This window comes from Oncorhynchus gorbuscha, unplaced genomic scaffold (genome assembly GCF_021184085.1).
Source record: "Oncorhynchus gorbuscha isolate QuinsamMale2020 ecotype Even-year unplaced genomic scaffold, OgorEven_v1.0 Un_scaffold_3113, whole genome shotgun sequence".
Lineage (NCBI taxonomy): Eukaryota > Metazoa > Chordata > Actinopteri > Salmoniformes > Salmonidae > Oncorhynchus > Oncorhynchus gorbuscha.
Window position 1 is genome coordinate 5,091 of NW_025747451.1, and position 22,749 is coordinate 27,839.

The window sequence follows — 22,749 nt, forward strand, 5'->3', positions numbered from 1 at the left end:
TATGTCATGGTTATATTATGGTTGTGTTGTGGTTATATCATGGTTGTGTTGTGGTTACTACCTGGTGTGGGTAGGCGTCTCCAGAGCCCAACAGTCTCTTGTTCTGGTTGTGTTGTGGTTGTATTATGGTTGTATCATGGTTGTGTTGTGGTTGTATCATGGTTGTGTTGTGGTTATATCATGGTTGTGTTGTGGTTATATCATGGTTGTGTTGTGGTTATATCATGGTTGTATTATGGTTGTGTTGTGGTTATATCATGGTTGTATCATGGTTGTGTTGTGGTTATATCATGGTTGTGTTGTGGTTACTACCTGGTGTGGGTAGGCGTCTCCAGAGCCCAACAGTCTCTTGTTCTGGTCAAACAGCATCCAGAGCTGAGAGTCAAACTCTGATTCATACAACTGGTCACACAGGACTGGACAGCTGGGGGTCACCTCACCTGACTTAGGCTGGGGAGAGAGGTAGAGAGGTCACACACACAGTACTGGACAGCTGGGGAGAGAGGTAGAGAGGTAGAGAGGTCAGACAGTACTGGACAGCTGGGGAGAGAGGTAGAGAAGTCAGACAGTACTGGACAGCTGGGGAGAGAGGTAGAGAGGTCAGACAGTACTGGACAGCTGGGGAGAGAGGTAGAGAGGTCAGACAGTACTGGACAGCTGGGGAGAGAGGTAGAGAGGTAGAGAGGTCAGACAGTACTGGACAGCTGGGGAGAGAGGTAGAGAGGTAGAGAGGTCAGACAGTACTGGACAGCTGGGGAGAGAGGTAGAGAGGTAGAGAGGTCAGACAGTACTGGACAGCTGGGGTGAGAGGTAGAGAGGTCAGACAGTACTGGACAGCTGGGTAGAGGGGTAGAGAGGTCAGACAGTACTGGACAGCTGGGTAGAGAGGTAGAGAGGTCAGACAGTACTGGACAGCTGGGTAGAGAGGTAGAGAGGTCAGACAGTACTGGACAGCTGGGGAGAGAGGTAGAGAGGTCAGACACACAGTACTGGACAGCTGGGGAGAGAGGGAGACAGGTAGAGAGGTCAGACAGTACTGGACAGCTGGGTAGAGAGGTAGAGAGGTCAGACAGTACTGGACAGCTGGGGAGAGAGGTAGAGAGGTCACACACACAGTACTGGACAGCTGGGGAGAGAGGTAGAGAGGTCAGACAGTACTGGACAGCTGGGGAGAGAGGTAGAGGGGTCAGACACACAGTACTGGACAGCTGGGGAGAGAGGTAGAGGGGTCAGACAGTACTGGACAGCTGGGGAGAGAGGTAGAGAGGTAGAGAGGTCATACACACAGTACTGGACAGCTGGGGAGAGAGATAGAGAGGTAGAGAGGTCACACACACAGTACTGGACAGCTGGGGAGAGAGGTAGAGAGGTAGAGAGGTCAGACAGTACTGGACAGCTGAGGAGAGAGGTAGAGAGGTAGAGAGGGAGAGAGGTAGAGAGGTCAGACAGTACTGGACAGCTGGGGAGAGGGGTAGAGAGGTAGAGAGGTCAGACAGTACTGGACAGCTGGGGAGAGAGGTAGAGAGGTCAGACAGTACTGGACAGCTGGGTAGAGGGGTAGAGAGGTCAGACAGTACTGGACAGCTGGGTAGAGAGGTAGAGAGGTCAGACAGTACTGGACAGCTGGGGAGAGAGGTAGAGAGGTCAGACAGTACTGGACAGCTGGGGAGAGAGGTAGAGAGGTCAGACACACAGTACTGGACAGCTGGGGAGAGAGGGAGACAGGTAGAGAGGTCAGACAGTACTGGACAGCTGGGGAGAGAGGTAGAGAGGTCAGACAGTACTGGACAGCTGGGGAGAGAGGTAGAGAGTTCACACACACAGTACTGGACAGCTGGGGAGAGAGGTAGAGAGGTAGAGGGGTAGAGGGGTCAGACAGTACTGGACAGCTGGGGAGAGAGGTAGAGAGGTCAGACAGTACTGGACAGCTGGGGAGAGAGGTAGAGAGTTCACACACACAGTACTGGACAGCTGGGGAGAGAGGTAGAGAGGTAGAGGGGTAGAGGGGTCAGACAGTACTGGACAGCTGGGGAGAGAGGTAGAGAGGTCAGACAGTACTGGACAGCTGGGGAGAGAGGTAGAGGGGTCAGACAGTACTGGACAGCTGGGGAGAGAGGTAGAGAGGTAGAGGTCACACACACAGTACTGGACAGCTGGGGAGAGAGGTAGAGAGGTCACACACACAGTACTGGACAGCTGGGGAGAGAGGTAGAGAGGTCACACACACAGTACTGGACAGCTGGGGAGAGAGGTAGAGAGGTCAGACAGTACTGGGCAGCTGGGGAGAGAGGTAGAGAGGTAGAGAGGTCAGACAGTACTGGACAGCTGGGGAGAGAGGTAGAGAGGTCAGACAGTACTGGACATCTGGGGAGAGAGGTAGAGAGGTCACACACACAGTACTGGAGAGAGGTAGAGAGGTAGAGAGGTCAGACAGTACTGGACAGCTGGGGAGAGAGGTAGAGAGGTCAGACAGTACTGGACAGCTGGGTAGAGAGGTAGAGAGGTCACACACACAGTACTGGACAGCTGGGGAGAGAGATAGAGAGGTCAGACAGTACTGGACAGCTGGGGAGAGAGGTAGAGGGGTCAGACAGTACTGGACAGCTGGGGAGAGAGGTAGAGAGGTAGAGGGGTAGAGAGGTCAGACAGTACTGGACAGCTGGGGAGAGAGGTAGAGAGGTAGAGAGGTCAGACAGTACTGGACAGCTGGGGAGAGAGGAAGAGAGGTCAGACAGTACTGGACAGCTGGGGAGAGAGGTAGAGAGGTAGAGAGGTAGAGAGGTAGAGAGGTCAGACAGTACTGGACAGCTGGGGAGAGAGGAAGAGAGGTCAGACAGTACTGGACAGCTGGGGAGAGAGGTAGAGAGGTCAGACAGTACTGGACAGCTGGGGAGAGGGAGAGAGGTAGAGAGGTCACAGTACTGGACAGCTGGGGAGAGAGGTAGAGAGGGACAGAGGTAGAGAGGTAGAGAGGTAGAGGGGTCAGACAGTACTGGACAGCTGGGGAGAGAGGTAGAGAGGTAGAGGGGTAGAGGGGTAGAGAGGGAGAGAGGTAGAGAGGGATAGAGGGATAGAGGGATAGAGGGAGAGAGGTAGAGGGGTAGAGGGGTAGAGAGGTAGAGAGGTAGAGGGGTAGAGAGGTAGAGGGGTAGAGAGGTAGAGAGGTAGAGAGGTAGAGAGGGATAGAGGTAGAGAGGTAGAGAGGTAGAGAGGTAGAGGGGTAGAGGGGTAGAGAGGTAGAGAGGTAGAGAGGGATAGAGGGATAGAGGTAGAGAGGTAGAGAGGTAGAGAGGGAGAGAGGTAGAGAGGTAGAGAGGTAGAGGGGTAGAGGGGTAGAGGGGTAGAGAGGTAGAGAGGTAGAGAGGTAGAGAGGTAGAGGGGTAGAGGGGTAGAGGGGTAGAGAGGGAGAGGGGTCACACACCAAACAGAGGTGTATAATACGACCTAGACACTCTCACCTGGTGGAAGCTGTAGGTGAGGATGATTTCGTAGAGCTGTCTGTTGTTGGGGAGGACATCTCTGTGACCCAGAGCCTTGATCTTAGAACTCAGAGGTCTGGAAGAAGCAGGAAACAGACAGAGTTAGATGGGATGCTTGGGGATAGATGGGATGCTTGGGGATAGATGGGATGCTTGGGAATAGATGGGATGCTTGGGGATAGATGGGATGCTTGGGGATAGATGGGATGCTTGGGGATAGATGGGATGCTTGGGGATAGATGGGATGCTTGGGGATAGATGGGATGCTTGGGGATAGATGGGATGCTTGGGGATAGATGGGATGCTTGGAGATAGATGGGATGCTTGGGATGCTTGGGGATAGATGCTGTGGGTTAGACTCTGTACACTGAGACGATCTGTCAGGACTAGGTGGGATGCTTGGGGATAGATGGGATGCTTGGGGGTAGATGGGATGCTTGGGGGTAGATGGGATGCTTGGGGGTAGATGGGATGCTTGGGGATTGATGGGATGCTTGGGGATAGATGCTGTGGGTTAGACACTGTACACTGAGACGATCTGTCAGGACTAGATGGGATGCTTGGGGATAGATGCTGTGGGTTAGACACTGTACACTGAGACGATCTGTCAGGACTAGATGGGATGCTTGGGGATAGATACACGGCTGTGTCCCCAGCGCCTGGTCTGTGTGCCCACATGGACCGGAAAGGAAGGAGGGGGGGCTGAGAACTTCCTTCTGAGAGGATGGAGAAGGTGAGAGTTTCCTTCTGAGAGGATGGAGAAGTAGAAGCTGAGAGTTTCCTTCTGAGAGGATGAGACGGAGAAGCTGAGAGTTTCCTTCTGAGAGGATGGAGAAGGTGAGAGTTTCCTTCTGAGAGGATGGAGAAGTAGAAGCTGAGAGTTTCCTTCTGAGAGGATGAGACGGAGAAGCTGAGAGTTTCCTTCTGAGAGGATGGAGACGCTGAGAGTTTCCTTCTGAGAGGATGGAGAAGCTGAGAGTTTCCTTCTGAGAGGACGGAGAAGTAGAAGCTGAGAGTTTCCTTCTGAGAGGATGAGACGGAGAAGCTGAGAGTTTCCTTCTGAGAGGATGGAGACGCTGAGAGTTTCCTTCTGAGAGGATGGAGAAGCTGAGAGTTTCCTTCTGAGAGGATGGAGAAGCTGAGAGTTTCCTTCTGAGAGGATGGAGACGCTGAGAGTTTCCTTCTGAGAGGATGGAGAAGCTGAGAGTTTCCTTCTGAGAGGATGGAGACGCTGAGAGTTTCCTTCTGAGAGGATGGAGACGCTGAGAGTTTCCTTCTGAGAGGATGGAGAAGCTGAGAGTTTCCTTCTGAGAGGATGGAGACGCTGAGAGTTTCCTTCTGAGAGGATGGAGAAGGTGAGAGTTTCCTTCTGAGAGGATGGAGAAGGTGAGAGTTTCCTTCTGAGAGGATGAGACGGAGAAGCTGAGAGTTTCCTTCTGAGAGGATGGAGACGCTGAGAGTTTCCTTCTGAGAGGATGGAGAAGGTGAGAGTTTCCTTCTGAGAGGATGGAGAAGCTGAGAGTTTCCTTCTGAGAGGATGGAGACGGAGAAGCTGAGTTTCCTTCTGAGAGGATGGAGGAGCTGAGAGTTTCCTCACAAAAACGAACACGTTTGAACACAGAAGTTAATCACGAAGCTGACCAGATTAGTGACTAATGTAACCTGGTATATATATCAGACTGTAGGTGGTGGGTAGAGGGGTAGGTAGGGGGTAGAGGGGTAGGTAGGGGGTAGAGGGGTAGGTAGGGGGTTGTATTTGGAGACATATGTCCCAGTGTGGCTGCACACAGATCTTCAGAGTGACCCTGGGAGAAACGTGACTAATGTAACCCTAATGTAACTCTTTAGTTTAGGTAGGGTAGGACCCAAGTCTTCAGGGTGATGATGGGAGGTGTGGGTGGGTGGGTGTATTTCTTTAGTTTTGTACCTGAGCGGCTGGACCCAAGTCTTCAGGGTGATGACGGGAGAAACATCCTCGTACCTCAGGGGAGAGGACACCTCAAAACTAGTCACGCCGTCTGATGCATGCTGGGTGAGACAAAAATCATGAGTCAGAAAAGGACTTTTGGTCGTAAAACTGGTACGACACGTCCCACAACACAGAGGAGTGTGCTGTGGTACGTCCTATAATTAATAATAACACAATACCCAGCGATGACATCACAATACCCCGCGATGACATCACAATACCCCGCGATGACATCACAATACCCCGCGATGACATTCCTTCGACCTCATAACTTGGTTTTTGTTCTGACTCATCAGTGGGACCTTATATAGACAGGTGTCTGCCTTTCCAAATCCTGTCCAATCCTATTGAACTTACCACAGGTGGACTCCAATAAAGTTGTAGAAACATCTCAAGGATGATCAATGGAAACAGGATGCACCTGAGCTCAATTTGGAGTCTCATAGAAAAGGGTCTGAACACTTATGTAAATAAAGTATTTATGTTTATTATATATTTGCAAATTGTTCTAAAAACCTGTTCTTGCTTTGTCATTATGGGATATTGTGATGTCATCGTGGGGTATTGTGATGTCATCGTGGGGTATTGTGATGTCATCGTAGAGGTGAGGGTGAGGTGTATATACTCACTATGTGTAGAGGTGAGGGTGAGGTGGTCAGGCCGTGGAAGGAGATACTGTAGTCAACGGTGACGTCACCAAGGCTGGCCCACCACCGGGCGACACATACCTCTACGGTCCTCCCCGACTAGAGAGGAGACACTCAGTCAAAACAGCATCACAGAGACACATAACTCTACTGTCCTCCCCGACTAGAGAGGAGACACTCAGTCAAAACAGCATCACAGAGACACATAACTCTACTGTCCTCCCCGACTAGAGAGGAGACACTCAGTCAAAACAGCATCACAGAGACACATAACTCTACTGTCCTCCCCGACTAGAGAGGAGACACTCAGTCAAAACAGCATCACAGAGACACATAACTCTACTGTCCTCCCCGACTAGAGAGGAGACACTCAGTCAAAACAGCATCACATACCTCTACTGTCCTCCACGACTAGAGAGGAGACACTCAGTCAAAACAGCATCACAGAGACACATAACTCTACTGTCCTCCCCGACTAGAGAGGAGAGACACTCAGTCAAAACAGCATCACATACCTCTACGGTCCTCCCCGACTAGAGAGGAGACACTCAGTCAAAACAGCATCACAGAGACACATAACTCTACTGTCCTCCCTGACTAGAGAGGAGACACTCAGTCAAAACAGCATCACATAACTCTACTGTCCTCCCTGACTAGAGAGGAGAGACACTCAGTCAAAACAGCATCACAGAGACACATAACTCTACTGTCCTCCCTGACTAGAGAGGAGACACTCAGTCAAAACAGCATCACATAACTCTACTGTCCTCCCTGACTAGAGAGGAGAGACACTCAGTCAAAACAGCATCACATAACTCTACTGTCCTCCCTGACTAGAGAGGAGACACTCAGTCAAAACAGCATCACATAACTCTACTGTCCTCCCTGACTAGAGAGGAGAGACACTCAGTCAAAACAGCATCATTTAGTCCCCTGGTCATTTGATTGGTCGATAGGCTGTTGGTCGACCGAGATCTTTTTAGTCGATCAGACGCCTGTCTCAGTAGAGTCTGAGTGGACTAATCCATTATAGAAGCCTGTCTCAGTGGACTAATCCATTGTAGAGGCCTGTCAGAGTGGACTAATCCATTATAGAGGCCTGTCAGAGTGGACTAATCCATTATAGAGGCCTGTCTCAGTGGACTAATCCATTATAGAGGTCTGTCTGAGTGGACTGATCCATTATAGAGGTCTGTCTCAGTGGACTAATCCATTGTAGAGGCCTGTCTCAGTGGACTAATCCATTGTAGAGGCCTGTCTGAGTGGACTAATCCATTGTAGAGGCCTGTCTGAGTGGACTAATCCATTGTGGAGGTGTGTCTGAGTGGACTAATCCATCCTGACCCTGATTACACATAGAAGTAGACCTACAGACTACCTGATTACCGCTCATCCCTGGTGTAAATTAGACCTACCTGATTACTGCTCATTACTGGTGCAAATAGCCTCCAGCTGTGTGTCTGGAGATCAATGGCCCAAAGCGTGAGACTAAGTTAATAGTTGATACAATGTTTCTAGTCCATTGCAGACAGGCCATGAGTAGACAATGTGATTTATAGGAGAGTTATGTTTATCAGATTAGTAGTTGATACAATGTTTCTAGTCCATTGCAGACAGGCCATGTGTAGACAATGTGTTTTATAGGAGAGTTATGTTTATCAGGTTAATAGTTGATACAATGTTTCTAGTTCCTTGCAGACAGGCCATGTGTAGACAATGTGATTTATAGGAGAGTTACAGTATGTTTATCAGATTAGTAGTTGATACAATGTTTCTAGTTCCTTGCAGACAGGCCATGTGTAGACAATGTGATTTATAGGAGAGGTATTTTTAATCAGGTTATTTTCTATCTGTGGGCTGGTTTTTATTTGTTGGTTTCATGTCGGCTGTTTTTACATAGTTGGTAAATGGGAATAGAAGTTACTTTTCAGGTTTGTATCATTTGAGAAACGAAGACGTTATTATAAATTAAAATGAAACTATTACATAAATCATATTGCAGATCAGTAGAAACGGTAACTTGGCAATCCACATGGAAAAGGCTGCCAACCGCTGGTGTAGCCAGTTACAGGCAACTACGGGAGCCTGACGGCAACTACGGGAGCCTGACGGCAACTACGGGAGCCTGACGGCAACTACGGGAGCCTGACGGCAACTACGGGAGCCTGACGGTAACTACGGGAGCCTGACGGCAACTAGAGCCTGACGGCAACTACGGGAGCCTGACGGTAACTAGAGCCTGACGGCAACTAGAGCCTGACGGCAACTAGAGCCTGACGGCAACTAGAGCCTGACGGCAACTAGAGCCTGACGGCAACTAGAGCCTGACGGTAACTAGAGCCTGACGGCAACTAGAGCCTGACGGCAACTAGAGCCTGACGGCAACTAGAGCCTGACGGCAACTAGAGCCTGACGGCAACTACGGGAGCCTGACGGCTAGAGCCTGACGGCAACTAGAGCCTGACGGCAACTAGAGCCTGACGGCAACTAGAGCCTGACGGTAACTAGAGCCTGACGGCAACTACGGGAGCCTGACGGCAACTAGAGCCTGACGGCAACTAGAGCCTGACGGCAACTAGAGCCTGACGGCAACTAGAGCCTGACGGCAACTAGAGCCTGACGGCAACTAGAGCCTGACGGCAACTAGAGCCTGACGGCAACTAGAGCCTGACGGCAACTAGAGCCTGACGGTAACTAGAGCCTGACGGCAACTAGAGCCTGACGGCAACTAGAGCCTGACGGCAACTAGAGCCTGACGGCAACTAGAGCCTGACGGTAACTAGAGCCTGACGGCAACTAGAGCCTGACGGCAACTAGAGCCTGACGGCAACTAGAGCCTGACGGCAACTACGGAAGCCTGACGGCAACTAGAGCCTGACGGCAACTAGAGCCTGACGGCAACTAGAGCCTGACGGTAACTACGGAAGCCTGACGGCAACTACGGAAGCCTGACGGCAACTAGAGCCTGACGGCAACTACGGAAGCCTGACGGCAACTAGAGCCTGACGGCAACTAGAGCCTGACGGCAACTAGAGCCTGACGGTAACTAGAGCCTGACGGCAACTACGGAAGCCTGACGGCAACTAGAGCCTGACGGCAACTAGAGCCTGACGGCAACTAGAGCCTGACGGCAACTAGAGCCTGACGGCAACTAGAGCCTGACGGCAACTAGAGCCTGACGGCAACTACGGGAGCCTGACGGCAACTAGAGCCTGACGGCAACTAGAGCCTGACGGCAACTAGAGCCTGACGGTAACTAGAGCCTGACGGCAACTACGGGAGCCTGACGGCAACTACGGGAGCCTGACGGCAACTAGAGCCTGACGGCAACTACGGGAGCCTGACGGCAACTACGGGAGCCTGACGGCAACTAGAGCCTGACGGCAACTAGAGCCTGACGGCAACTAGAGCCTGACGGCAACTAGAGCCTGACGGCAACTACGGGAGCCTGACGGCAACTACGGGAGCCTGACGGCAACTAGAGCCTGACGGCAACTAGAGCCTGACGGCAACTAGAGCCTGACGGCAACTAGAGCCTGACGGCAACTAGAGCCTGACGGTAACTAGAGCCTGACGGCAACTACGGAAGCCTGACGGCAACTAGAGCCTGACGGCAACTAGAGCCTGACGGCAACTAGAGCCTGACGGCAACTAGAGCCTGACGGCAACTAGAGCCTGACGGCAACTACGGGAGCCTGACGGCAACTAGAGCCTGACGGCAACTAGAGCCTGACGGCAACTAGAGCCTGACGGTAACTAGAGCCTGACGGCAACTACGGGAGCCTGACGGCAACTACGGGAGCCTGACGGCAACTAGAGCCTGACGGCAACTACGGGAGCCTGACGGAGCCTGACGGCAACTAGAGCCTGACGGCAACTAGAGCCTGACGGCAACTAGAGCCTGACGGCCTACGGGAGCCTGACGGCAACTACGGGAGCCTGACGGCAACTACGGAGCCTGACGGCAAGAGCCTGACGGAGCCTGACGGCAACTACGGGAGCCTGACGGCAACTACGGGAGCCTGACGGCAACTAGAGCCTGACGGCAACTAGAGCCTGACGGCAACTAGAGCCTGACGGCAACTAGAGCCTGACGGCAACTAGAGCCTGACGGCAACTAGAGCCTGACGGCAACTACGGGAGCCTGACGGCAACTACGGAGCCTGACGGCAACTAGAGCCTGACGGCAACTAGAGCCTGACGGCAACTAGAGCCTGACGGCAACTAGAGCCTGACGGCAACTAGAGCCTGACGGCAACTAGAGCCTGACGGCAACTAGAGCCTGACGGCAACTAGAGCCTAGAGCCTCCGGCAACTAGAGCCTGACGGCAACTAGAGCCTCCGGCAACTAGAGCCTGACGGCAACTAGAGCCTGACGGCAACTAGAGCCTGACGGCAACTAGAGCCTGACGGCAACTACGGGAGCCTGACGGCAACTACGGGAGCCTGACGGCAACTACGGGAGCCTGACGGTAACTAGAGCCTGACGGTAACCTACGGAGCCTGACGGTAACCTACGGAGCCTGACGGTAACCTCCCGGAGCCTGACGGTAACACGGGAGCCTGACGGCAACTCGGACGGAGCCTGACGGTAACCTCCGGACGGAGCCTCACGGTAACCTCCGGACGGAGCCTCACGGTAACCTCCGGACGGAGCCTCACGGTAACCTCCGGACGGAGCCTCACGGTAACCTCCGGACGGAGCCTCACGGTAACCTCCGGACGGAGCCTCACGGTAACCTCCGGACGGAGCCTCACGGTAACCTCCGGACGGAGCCTCACGGTAACCTCCGGACGGAGCCTCACGGTAACCTCCGGACGGAGCCTCACGGTAACCTCCGGACGGAGCCTCACGGTAACCTCCCGGACGGAGCCTCACGGTAACCTCCCGGACGGAGCCTCACGGTAACCTCCGGACGGAGCCTAACGGTAACCTCCGGACGGAGCCTAACGGTAACCTCCGGACGGAGCCTAACGGTAACCTCCGGACGGAGCCTAACGGTAACCTCCGGACGGAGCCTAACGGTAACCTCCGGACGGAGCCTAACCTCCGGAGCCTCACGGTAACTCAGGAGCGTGATGGTAACTTCCGGAGCCTAACGGCAGCGGGAGGAGGAGGGGCAGGGAACAGGTTATTTTCTCCTATATTGATCTCTTGCTCCCTAATTTGTGTGTCTTCAGTTTTAATCGCAGCATCAGACAGGCTCAGTAGCCTACAGTACCAGGTACTGTACCTATAGCTGATCCCATTCAAACAGGATGTTCCTAGAAATGGAAAAACATTTGAACATTTCTACCAATCGATTGGTCGAAAGAACAGACGACGACTCGGTCGACCAAAACAAAAACGTTTTTTTTTTTTAGTCGGGGAGCCCTATTGTTTACACGCATATTGTTGACTGCATTTCTTATGAAATATATACTGGGATTGATTGGTTGACTGATTGACTGATTGATTGACTGACTGATTGACTGACTGATTGAATGACTGATTGACTGACTGAATGACTGACTGATTGAATGACTGATTGAATGACTGATTGACTGACTGACTGACTGACTAGCTGACTGATTGACTGACTGATTGAATGACTGACTGACTGACTGAATGAATGACTGACTGATTGAATGACTGATTGAATGACTGACTGATTGACTGATTGATTGACTGACTGAATGACTGACTGACTGACTGACTGATTGACTGAATGACTGACTGATTGACTGACTGAGTGACTGAGTGACTGACTGACTGAGTGACTGATTGAGTGACTGACTGAGTGATTGACTGAGTGAGTGACTGATTGATTGAGTGACTGACTGAATGACTGATTGACTGATTGACTGATTGACTGATTGATTGAGTGAGAGTCAGTACCAGGACAGGGAAAGCTTCAGTCAGGGAGCTCTTCTCCAGCAGAGAGGAGAACTTGTAGAACTCGTTGGTTCTGTAAGCTCTCTGCTTCACCAGGTGGACCGCATGGAGGACAAACTTAGAGGACACGTCCCCGCTCTGAGACGTCAATGTTATCTCTGGAGGGGGGAAGGGGGAGACGGAGAGGGGAGAGAGATGGAGAGAGGGGAGAGAGATGGAGAGGGGGGAGAGAGATGGGGAGGGGGAGAGAGACGGAGAGGGGAGAGAGAGGAGAGGGGAGAGGGAGAGAGGGGAGAGACTGACTGAGGGGAGAGAGACGGAGAGGGGAGAGAGACGGAGAGGGGGAGAGACGGAGAGGGAGAGAGACGGGAGGAGACGGAGAGGGAGAGTTGGTTCTGAGCTCTCTGGAGAGGGGGAGGAGAGAGATGGAGAGGGGGAGGAGAGAGATGGAGAGGGGGAGGAGAGAGATGGAGAGGGGGAGGAGAGAGATGGAGAGGGGGAGGAGAGAGATGGAGAGGGGGGAGGAGAGAGATGGAGAGGGGGGGAGACGGAGAGATGGGAGGGGAGGGAGAGAGATGGAGAGGGGGGGAGAGAGATGGAGAGGGGAGAGAGATGGAGAGGGGGAGAGAGATGGGAGGAGGGAGATGGAGATGGAGAGAGGGAGGGAGAGAGATGGAGAGGGGAGAGAGATGGAGAGGGGAGAGAGATGGAGAGGGGAGAGAGATGGAGAGAGAGAGATGGAGAGGGGAGAGAGATGGAGAGGGGAGAGAGATGGAGGGGGGAGAGATGGGGAGGAGATGGGGAGAGAGATGGAGAGGGGAGAGAGATGGAGAGGGGAGAGAGATGGAGAGGGGAGAGAGATGGAGGGGGAGAGAGATGGAGAGGGGAGAGAGATGGAGATGGGAGAAAGATGGAGGGGGAGAGAGATGGAGAGGGGAGAGAGATGGAGAGGGGGAAAGAGAGCGAGATGGAGAGAGAGAGATGGAGAGGGGGAAAAGAGAGCGAGATGGAGAGAGGAGAGAGAGAGGGGAGAGAGAGGAGAGAGATGGAGAGGGGAGAGAGATGGAGAGAGAGAGAGAGATGGAGGGGGGGGGAGAGAGAGAGGAGATGGAGAAGGGGGGCAAAAAGAGGTGAGATACATTTGACAAATCTTTCTTTTGGGCGATACGGAGAATATTACCCATCATATATATATATATATATCTCACACACACACACCTGCCCAGGAGGCTCCCCGTGGAACCGTGATGAAGTGTCGTCGAATCTGTCCTGGTCTGAAGTGGACATCTGTGAAGAGAACCTCCTGACTGTGGCCCTCAGGAACTCTACAGAGACACAGGGGACATCTGTGAACAGAACCTCCTGACTGTGGCCCTCAGGAACTCTACAGAGACACAGGGGACATCTGTGAACAGAACCTCCTGACTGTGGCCCTCAGGAACTCTACAGAGACACAGGGGACATCTGTGAAGAGAACCTCCTGACTGTGGCCCTCAGGAACTCTACAGAGAGACAGGGGACATCTGTGAAGAGAACCTCCTGACTGTGGCCCTCAGGAACTCTACAGAGAGACAGGGGACATCTGTGACATCTGTACAGAGAGACAGGGGACAAGAGAACCTCCTGACTGTGGCCCTCAGGAACTCTACAGAGACACAGAGGACATACCGTACTCAGGACAACACAACACCATTCACTAGACTAGAGCAGAGAGACATACCGTACTCAGGACAAGACCATTCACTAGACTAGAGCAGAGAGACAGGGGACATACCGTACTCAGGACAACACAACACCATTCAATAGGCTTGGGGCGGTATTCAGATTGTCAAACTGACTGTAACATACCGGGATATCCGGTAATACCGGCATTAAACACAAGGGGGTGCTATTTATTTTCAAATCCCATTGGAGTTTCTGTAGTCTGAAGGTTAGCAATGCTAACAAGTACATGTAAAATCCCATTGGAGTTTCTGTAGTCTGAAGTTTAGCAATGCTAACATGTACATGTAAAATCCCATTGAAGTTTCTGTAGTCTGAAGGTTAGCAATGCTAACAAGTACATGTAAAATCCCATTGGAGTTTCTGTAGCCTGAAGGTTAGCAATGCTAACATGTACATGTAAAATACCATTGGAGTTTCTGTAGCCTGAAGGTTAGCAATGCTAACAAGTACATGTAAAATCCCACTGGAATTTCTGTAGTCTGAAAGTTAGCAATGCTAACAAGTACATGTAAAATCCCATTGGAGTTTCTGTAGCCTGAAGGTTAGCAATGCTAACATGTACATGTAAATCCCATTGGAGTTTCTGTAGTCTGAAGGTTAGCAATGCTAACAAGTACATGTAAAATCCCATTTAGAAAGAAGCTAAACACGTAGCTAGATAGCTAACTAGCTACTGAACTCAACACATTTTAAACAGTTTCACTTTAATAGTTGTAAGATATCTAGCTGGTAAAAACATTTAGTTTGTGAATGACCCGTAAATTAGATCACCTGACGCACAACGTACAACAGTTGACTGCAGGTCATTTAAAAGTAGATACAACATAACAATGTTTTAATAAACATCTACAATATAAATATAGTTTATAATAATAATATTTATAAATAATAAATATAGTTTCAACAGGTATTGAAAAACCACGTCGTTTCCTGATACCCCCCAGGTACATGCGGTATACCGCCCAAACCTACCAATCACTCCTAAACAAACAACGGTCACACACAGAAGTATTGATTGGGTTTCACAGAAGTATTGATTGTACAGAAGTATTGATTGTGTTGTACAGAAGTATTGATTGTGTTGAACAGAAGTATTGATTGTGTTGAACAGAAGTATTGATTGTGTTGAACAGAAGTATTGATTGTCTTGTACAGAAGTATTGATTGTGTTGAACAGAAGTATTGATTGTACAGAAGTATTGATTGTACAGAAGTATTGATTGTGTTGTACAGAAGTATTGATTGTGTTGAACAGAAGTATTGATTGTGTTGAACAGAAGTATTGATTGTGTTGAACAGAAGTATTGATTGTGTTGAACAGAAGTATTGATTGTGTTGTACAGAAGTCGTGGTCTTACTTGGTTGGGATGATAACCGTTATGGGGACTCTGAACAGAGGGCCAGAGCTGGGGGACGCTGTGTCATAACCACACACCTGAAACACAACAGGTCCAATACTGGATTAAATACTGGACATCCTCCTCTCTCTCTCTTCCTGAAACAGGTTCAATAGGATTAAATACCAGACATCCTCCTCTCTCTCTCTTCCTGAAACAGGTTCAATACTGGATTAAATACTGGACATCCTCCTCCCTCTCTCCTCTCCGTACCTCAGTATAAACCAGTCCCTCTCTCCTCTCCGTACCTCAGGATAAACCAGTCCCTCTCTCCTCTCCGTACCTCAGTATAAACCAGTCCCTCTCTCCTCTCCGTACCTCAGTATAAACCAGTCCCTCTCTCCTCTCCGTACCTCAGTATAAACCAGTCCCTCTCTCCTCTCCGTACCTCAGTATAAACCAGATCCTCCCTCTCTCCTCTCCGTACCTCAGTATAAACCAGATCCTCCCTCTCTCCTCTCCGTACCGCAGTATAAACCAGTCCCTCTCTCCTCTCCGTACCTCAGTATAAACCAGTTCCTCTCTCCTCTCCGTACCTCAGTATAAACCAGTTCCTCTCTCCTCTCCGTACCTCAGTATAAACCAGTTCCTCTCTCCTCTCCGTACCTCAGTATAAACCAGTTCCTCTCTCCTCTCCGTACCTCAGTATAATGCAGTCCCTCTCTCTCCTCTCCGTACCTCAGTATAAACCAGTCCCTCTCTCCTCTCCGTACCTCAGTATAAACCAGTCCCTCTCTCCTCTCCGTACCTCAGTATAAACCAGTCCCTCTCTCCTCTCCGTACCTCAGTATAAACCAGTCCATCTCTCCTCTCCGTACCTCAGTATAAACCAGTCCCTCTCTCCTCTCCGTACCTCAGTATAATGCAGTCCCCATCTCTCCTCTCCGTACCTCAGTATAAACCAGTCCCTCTCTCCTCCGTACCTCAGGATAAACCAGTCCCTCTCTCCTCTCCGTACCTCAGGATAAACCAGTCCCTCTCTCCTCTCCGTACCTCAGGATAAACCAGTCCCTCTCTCCTCTCCGTACCTCAGTATAAACCAGTCCCTCTCTCCTCTCCGTACCTCAGTATAAACCAGTCCCTCTCTCCTCTCCGTACCTCAGTATAAACCAGTCCCTCTCTCCTCTCCGTACCTCAGGATAAACCAGTCCCTCTCTCCTCTCCGTACCTCAGGATAAACCAGTCCCTCTCTCCTCTCCGTACCTCAGTATAAACCAGTCCCTCTCTCTCTCCTCTCCGTACCTCAGTATAAACCAGTCCCTCTCTCCTCTCCGTACCTCAGTATAAACCAGTCCCTCTCTCTCTCCTCTCCGTACCTCAGTATAAACCAGTCCCTCTCTCCTCTCCGTACCTCAGTATAAACCAGTCCCTCTCTCCTCTCCGTACCTCAGTATAAACCAGTCCCTCTCTCCTCTCCGTACCTCAGGATAAACCAGTCCCTCTCTCCTCTCCGTACCTCAGTATAAACCAGTCCCTCTCTCCTCTCCGTACCTCAGTATAAACCAGTCCCTCTCTCCTCTCCGTACCTCAGGATAAACCAGTCCCTCTCTCCTCTCCGTACCTCAGGATAAACCAGTCCCTCTCTCCTCTCCGTACCTCAGGATAGACCAGTCCCTCTCTCCTCTCCGTACCTCAGTATAAACCAGTCCCGCTCTCTCTCCTCTCCGTACCTCAGTATAAACCAGTCCCTCTCTCCTCTCCGTACCTCAGTATAAACCAGTCCCTCTCTCCTCTCCGTACCTCAGGATAAACCAGTCCCTCTCTCCTCTCCGTACCTCAGTATAAACCAGTCCCTCTCTCCTCTCCGTACCTCAGTATAAACCAGTCCCTCTCTCCTCTCCGTACCTCAGTATAAACCAGTCTCTCCTCTCCGTACCTCAGTATAATGCAGTCCCTCTCTCCTCTCCGTACCTCAGTATAAACCAGTCCCTCTCTCTCTCCTCTCCGTACCTCAGTATAAACCAGTTCCTCTCTCCTCTCCGTACCTCAGTATAATGCAGTCCCTCTCGGAGCCCCAGGGGATCGACTCTGACGTTGACATGACGACACTGGTTCATGAGCTCCAGGTGGGAGGGACACTGCACCCAGGAGGCGGAGCATGTCAGGGCCAGGTGCAGTTGCAGAGAAATACGCTCCGTGTTCTCTGTCAAACAGGAAGTAGAATGGACCAATTAATAGAACTAAAGAGGACAGACCAATCACGCAGTGTGTGTGTGTGTGTGTGTGTGTGTGTGTGTGTGTGTGTGTGTGTGTGTGTGTGTGTGTGTGTGTGTGTGTGTGTGTGTGTGTGTGTGTGTGTGTGTGTGTGTGTAATACCGGTATTTTCGGGGAAAACAGGTTCGATGCCGACCCCGTGGTCGGAGGGGGACAGGACCTGGGTGGGGTCTCGGAGGTAGATGCCTCGCTGCGTTCCCACGGTAACAGTGAAGCCCAGGTTAGCGGTGGGGAGAGAGGCATGCTGGGTCAGGTAGTCTACAGCTCTGTCCACCTGTAAAAAGCACAGAGAAACCAGTTAAATTCCACTATACAGTAGACACTAGTTCTCCACTATACAGTAGACACTAGTTCTCCACTATACAGTAGACACTAGTTCTCCACTATACAGTAGACACTAGTTCTCCACTATACAGTAGACACTAGTTCTCCACTATAGAGTAGACAAACACTAGTTCTCCACTATACAGTAGACACTAGTTCTCCACTATAGAGTAGACACTAGTTCTCCACTATACAGTAGACACTAGTTCTCCACTATAGAGTAGACACTAGTTCTCCACTATAGAGTAGACAAACACTAGTTCTCCACTATAGAGTAGACAAACACTAGTTCTCCACTATACAGTAGACACTAGTTCTCCACTATAGAGTAGACACTAGTTCTCCACTATAGAGTAGACAAACACTAGTTCTCCACTATACAGTAGACACTAGTTCTCCACTATAGAGTAGACACTAGTTCTCCACTATACAGTAGACACTAGTTCTCCACTATACAGTAGACACTAGTTCTCCACTATAGAGTAGACACTAGTTCTCCACTATAGAGTAGACACTAGTTCTCCACTATAGAGTAGACACTAGTTCTCCACTATAGAGTAGACAAACACTAGTTCTCCACTATACAGTAGACACTAGTTCTCCACTATACAGTAGACACTAGTTCTCCACTATACAGTAGACACTAGTTCTCCACTATACAGTAGACACTAGTTCTCCACTATACAGTAGACACTAGTTCTCCACTATACAGTAGACAAACACTAGTTCTCCACTATACAGTAGACACTAGTTCTCCACTATAGAGTAGACACTAGTTCTCCACTATAGAGTAGACACTAGTTCTCCACTATAGAGTAGACACTAGTTCTCCACTATACAGTAGACACTAGTTACTAGTTCTCCACTATAGAGTAGACAAACACTAGTTCTCCACTATAGAGTAGACAAACACTAGTTCTCCACTATAGAGTAGACAAACACTAGTTCTCCACTATAGAGTAGACAAACACTAGTTCTCCACTATACAGTAGACACTAGTTCTCCACTATACAGTAGACACTAGTTCTCCACTATACAGTAGACACTAGTTCTCCACTATAGAGTAGACACTAGTTCTCCACTATACAGTAGACACTAGTTCTCCACTATACAGTAGACACTAGTTCTCCACTATAGACACTAGTTCTCCACTATAGACACTAGTTCTCCACTATAGACACTAGTTCTCCACTATAGACACTAGTTCTCCACTATACAGTAGACACTAGTTCTCCACTATAGACACTAGTTCTCCACTATAGACACTAGTTCTCCACTATAGACACTAGTTCTCCACTATACAGTAGACACTAGTTCTCCACTATAGAGTAGACACTAGTTCTCCACTATAGAGTAGACACTAGTTCTCCACTATAGAGTAGACACTAGTTCTCCACTATACAGTAGACACTAGTTCTCCACTATACAGTAGACACTAGTTCTCCACTATACAGTAGACACTAGTTCTCCACTATACAGTAGACACTAGTTCTCCACTATACAGTAGACACTAGTTCTCCACTATACAGTAGACACTAGTTCTCCACTATACAGTAGACACTAGTTCTCCACTATACAGTAGACACTAGTTCTCCACTATACAGTAGACACTAGTTCTCCACTATACAGTAGACACTAGTTCTCCACTATACAGTAGACACTAGTTCTCCACTATACAGTAGACACTAGTTCTCCACTATACAGTAGACACTAGTTCTCCACTATACAGTAGACACTAGTTCTCCACTATACAGTAGACACTAGTTCTCCACTATACAGTAGACACTAGTTCTCCACTATACAGTAGACACTAGTTCTCCACTATACAGTAGACACTAGTTCTCCACTATACAGTAGACACTAGTTCTCCACTATACAGTAGACACTAGTTCTCCACTATACAGTAGACACTAGTTCTCCACTATACAGTAGACACTAGTTCTCCACTATACAGTAGACACTAGTTCTCCACTATACAGTAGACACTAGTTCTCCACTATACAGTAGACACTAGTTCTCCACTATAGAGTAGACACTAGTTCTCCACTATAGAGTAGACACTAGTTCTCCACTATAGAGTAGACACTAGTTCTCCACTATAGAGTAGACACTAGTTCTCCACTATAGAGTAGACACTAGTTCTCCACTATAGAGTAGACACTAGTTCTCCACTATACAGTAGACACTAGTTCTCCACTATACAGTAGACACTAGTTCTCCACTATAGAGTAGACACTAGTTCTCCACTATAGAGTAGACACTAGTTCTCCACTATAGAGTAGACAAACACTAGTTCTCCACTATACAATAGACACTAGTTCTCCACTATACAGTAGACACTAGTTCTCCACTATACAGTAGACAAACACTAGTTCTCCACTATACAGTAGACACTAGTTCTCCACTATACAGTAGACACTAGTTCTCCACTATACAGTAGACACTAGTTCTCCACTATAGAGTAGACACTAGTTCTCCACTATAGAGTAGACACTAGTTCTCCACTATACAGTAGACACTAGTTCTCCACTATACAGTAGACACTAGTTCTCCACTATAGAGTAGACACTAGTTCTCCACTATAGAGTAGACACTAGTTCTCCACTATAGAGTAGACACTAGTTCTCCACTATACAGTAGACACTAGTTCTCCACTATACAGTAGACACTAGTTCTCCACTATACAGTAGACACTAGTTCTCCACTATACAGTAGACACTAGTTCTCCACTATAGACACTAGTTCTCCACTATACAGTAGACACTAGTTCTCCACTATACAGTAGACACTAGTTCTCCACTATAGAGTAGACACTAGTTCTCCACTATACAGTAGACAAACACTAGTTCTCCACTATACAGTAGACACTAGTTCTCCACTATAGAGTAGACACTAGTTCTCCACTATAGAGTAGACACTAGTTCTCCACTATAGAGTAGACACTAGTTCTCCACTATACAGTAGACACTAGTTCTCCACTATAGAGTAGACACTAGTTCTCCACTATACAGTAGACACTAGTTCTCCACTATAGAGTAGACACTAGTTCTCCACTATAGAGTAGACACTAGTTCTCCACTATAGAGTAGACACTAGTTCTCCACTATAGAGTAGACACTAGTTCTCCACAGTAGACACTAGTTCTCCACTATAGAGTAGACACTAGTTCTCCACTATAGAGTAGACACTAGTTCTCCACTATAGAGTAGACACTAGTTCTCCACTATACAGTAGACACTAGTTCTCCACTATAGAGTAGACACTAGTTCTCCACTATAGAGTAGACACTAGTTCTCCACTATAGAGTAGACACTAGTTCTCCACTATAGAGTAGACACTAGTTCTCCACTATAGAGTAGACACTAGTTCTCCACTATACAGTAGACACTAGTTCTCCACTATAGAGTAGACACTAGTTCTCCACTATAGAGTAGACACTAGTTCTCCACTATACAGTAGACACTAGTTCTCCACTATAGAGTAGACACTAGTTCTCCACTATACAGTAGACACTAGTTCTCCACTATAGAGTAGACACTAGTTCTCCACTATAGAGTAGACACTAGTTCTCCACTATACAGTAGACACTAGTTCTCCACTATAGAGTAGACACTAGTTCTCCACTATACAGTAGACACTAGTTCTCCACTATACAGTAGACACTAGTTCTCCACTATAGAGTAGACAAACACTAGTTCTCCACTATAGAGTAGACAAACACTAGTTCTCCACTATAGAGTAGACAAACACTAGTTCTCCACTATACAGTAGACACTAGTTCTCCACTATACAGTAGACACTAGTTCTCCACTATAGAGTAGACACTAGTTCTCCACTATAGAGTAGACACTAGTTCTCCACTATACAGTAGACAAACACTAGTTCTCCACTATACAGTAGACACTAGTTCTCCACTATACAGTAGACACTAGTTCTCCACTATAGAGTAGACACTAGTTCTCCACTATACAGTAGACACTAGTTCTCCACTATACAGTAGACACTAGTTCTCCACTATACAGTAGACACTAGTTCTCCACTATAGACACTAGTTCTCCACTATACAGTAGACACTAGTTCTCCACTATACAGTAGACACTAGTTCTCCACTATACAGTAGACACTAGTTCTCCACTATACAGTAGACACTAGTTCTCCACTATACAGTAGACACTAGTTCTCCACTATACAGTAGACACTAGTTCTCCACTATAGAGTAGACACTAGTTCTCCACTATAGAGTAGACACTAGTTCTCCACTATACAGTAGACACTAGTTCTCCACTATACAGTAGACACTAGTTCTCCACTATACAGTAGACACTAGTTCTCCACTATACAGTAGACACTAGTTCTCCACTATACAGTAGACACTAGTTCTCCACTATACAGTAGACACTAGTTCTCCACTATACAGTAGACACTAGTTCTCCACTATACAGTAGACACTAGTTCTCCACTATAGACACTAGTTCTCCACTATAGACACTAGTTCTCCACTATAGACACTAGTTCTCCACTATACAGTAGACAAACACTAGTTCTCCACTATACAGTAGACAAACACTAGTTCTCCACTATACAGTAGACAAACACTAGTTCTCCACTATACAGTAGACACTAGTTCTCCACTATACAGTAGACACTAGTTCTCCACTATACAGTAGACACTAGTTCTCCACTATACAGTAGACACTAGTTCTCCACTATAGAGTAGACACTAGTTCTCCACTATACAGTAGACACTAGTTCTCCACTATAGAGTAGACACTAGTTCTCCACTATAGAGTAGACACTAGTTCTCCACTATACAGTAGACACTAGTTCTCCACTATACAGTAGACACTAGTTCTCCACTATACAGTAGACACTAGTTCTCCACTATACAGTAGACACTAGTTCTCCACTATACAGTAGACACTAGTTCTCCACTATACAGTAGACACTAGTTCTCCACTATAGAGTAGACACTAGTTCTCCACTATACAGTAGACACTAGTTCTCCACTATACAGTAGACACTAGTTCTCCACTATACAGTAGACACTAGTTCTCCACTATACAGTAGACACTAGTTCTCCACTATACAGTAGACACTAGTTCTCCACTATACAGTAGAC

The 22,749-nt window shown here is 48.7% G+C and overlaps 1 protein-coding gene across 1 annotated transcript in view; it reads right to left on the reverse strand.

The window, feature by feature from the left end:
* Positions 1-273: 273 nt before the first annotated feature.
* Positions 274-22,749, reverse strand: part of LOC124027342 (tripeptidyl-peptidase 2-like) — a gene marked incomplete at its 5' end in the record, with an annotated part of 45,078 nt that continues 22,602 nt past the window's right edge. The window contains 9 exon segments of the mRNA XM_046339790.1: positions 274-450; positions 3,459-3,555; positions 5,407-5,507; positions 6,078-6,194; positions 11,974-12,128; positions 13,189-13,295; positions 15,054-15,130; positions 17,078-17,235; positions 17,409-17,580. Coding sequence (XP_046195746.1) covers positions 289-450; positions 3,459-3,555; positions 5,407-5,507; positions 6,078-6,194; positions 11,974-12,128; positions 13,189-13,295; positions 15,054-15,130; positions 17,078-17,235; positions 17,409-17,580 — 1,146 coding nt within the window.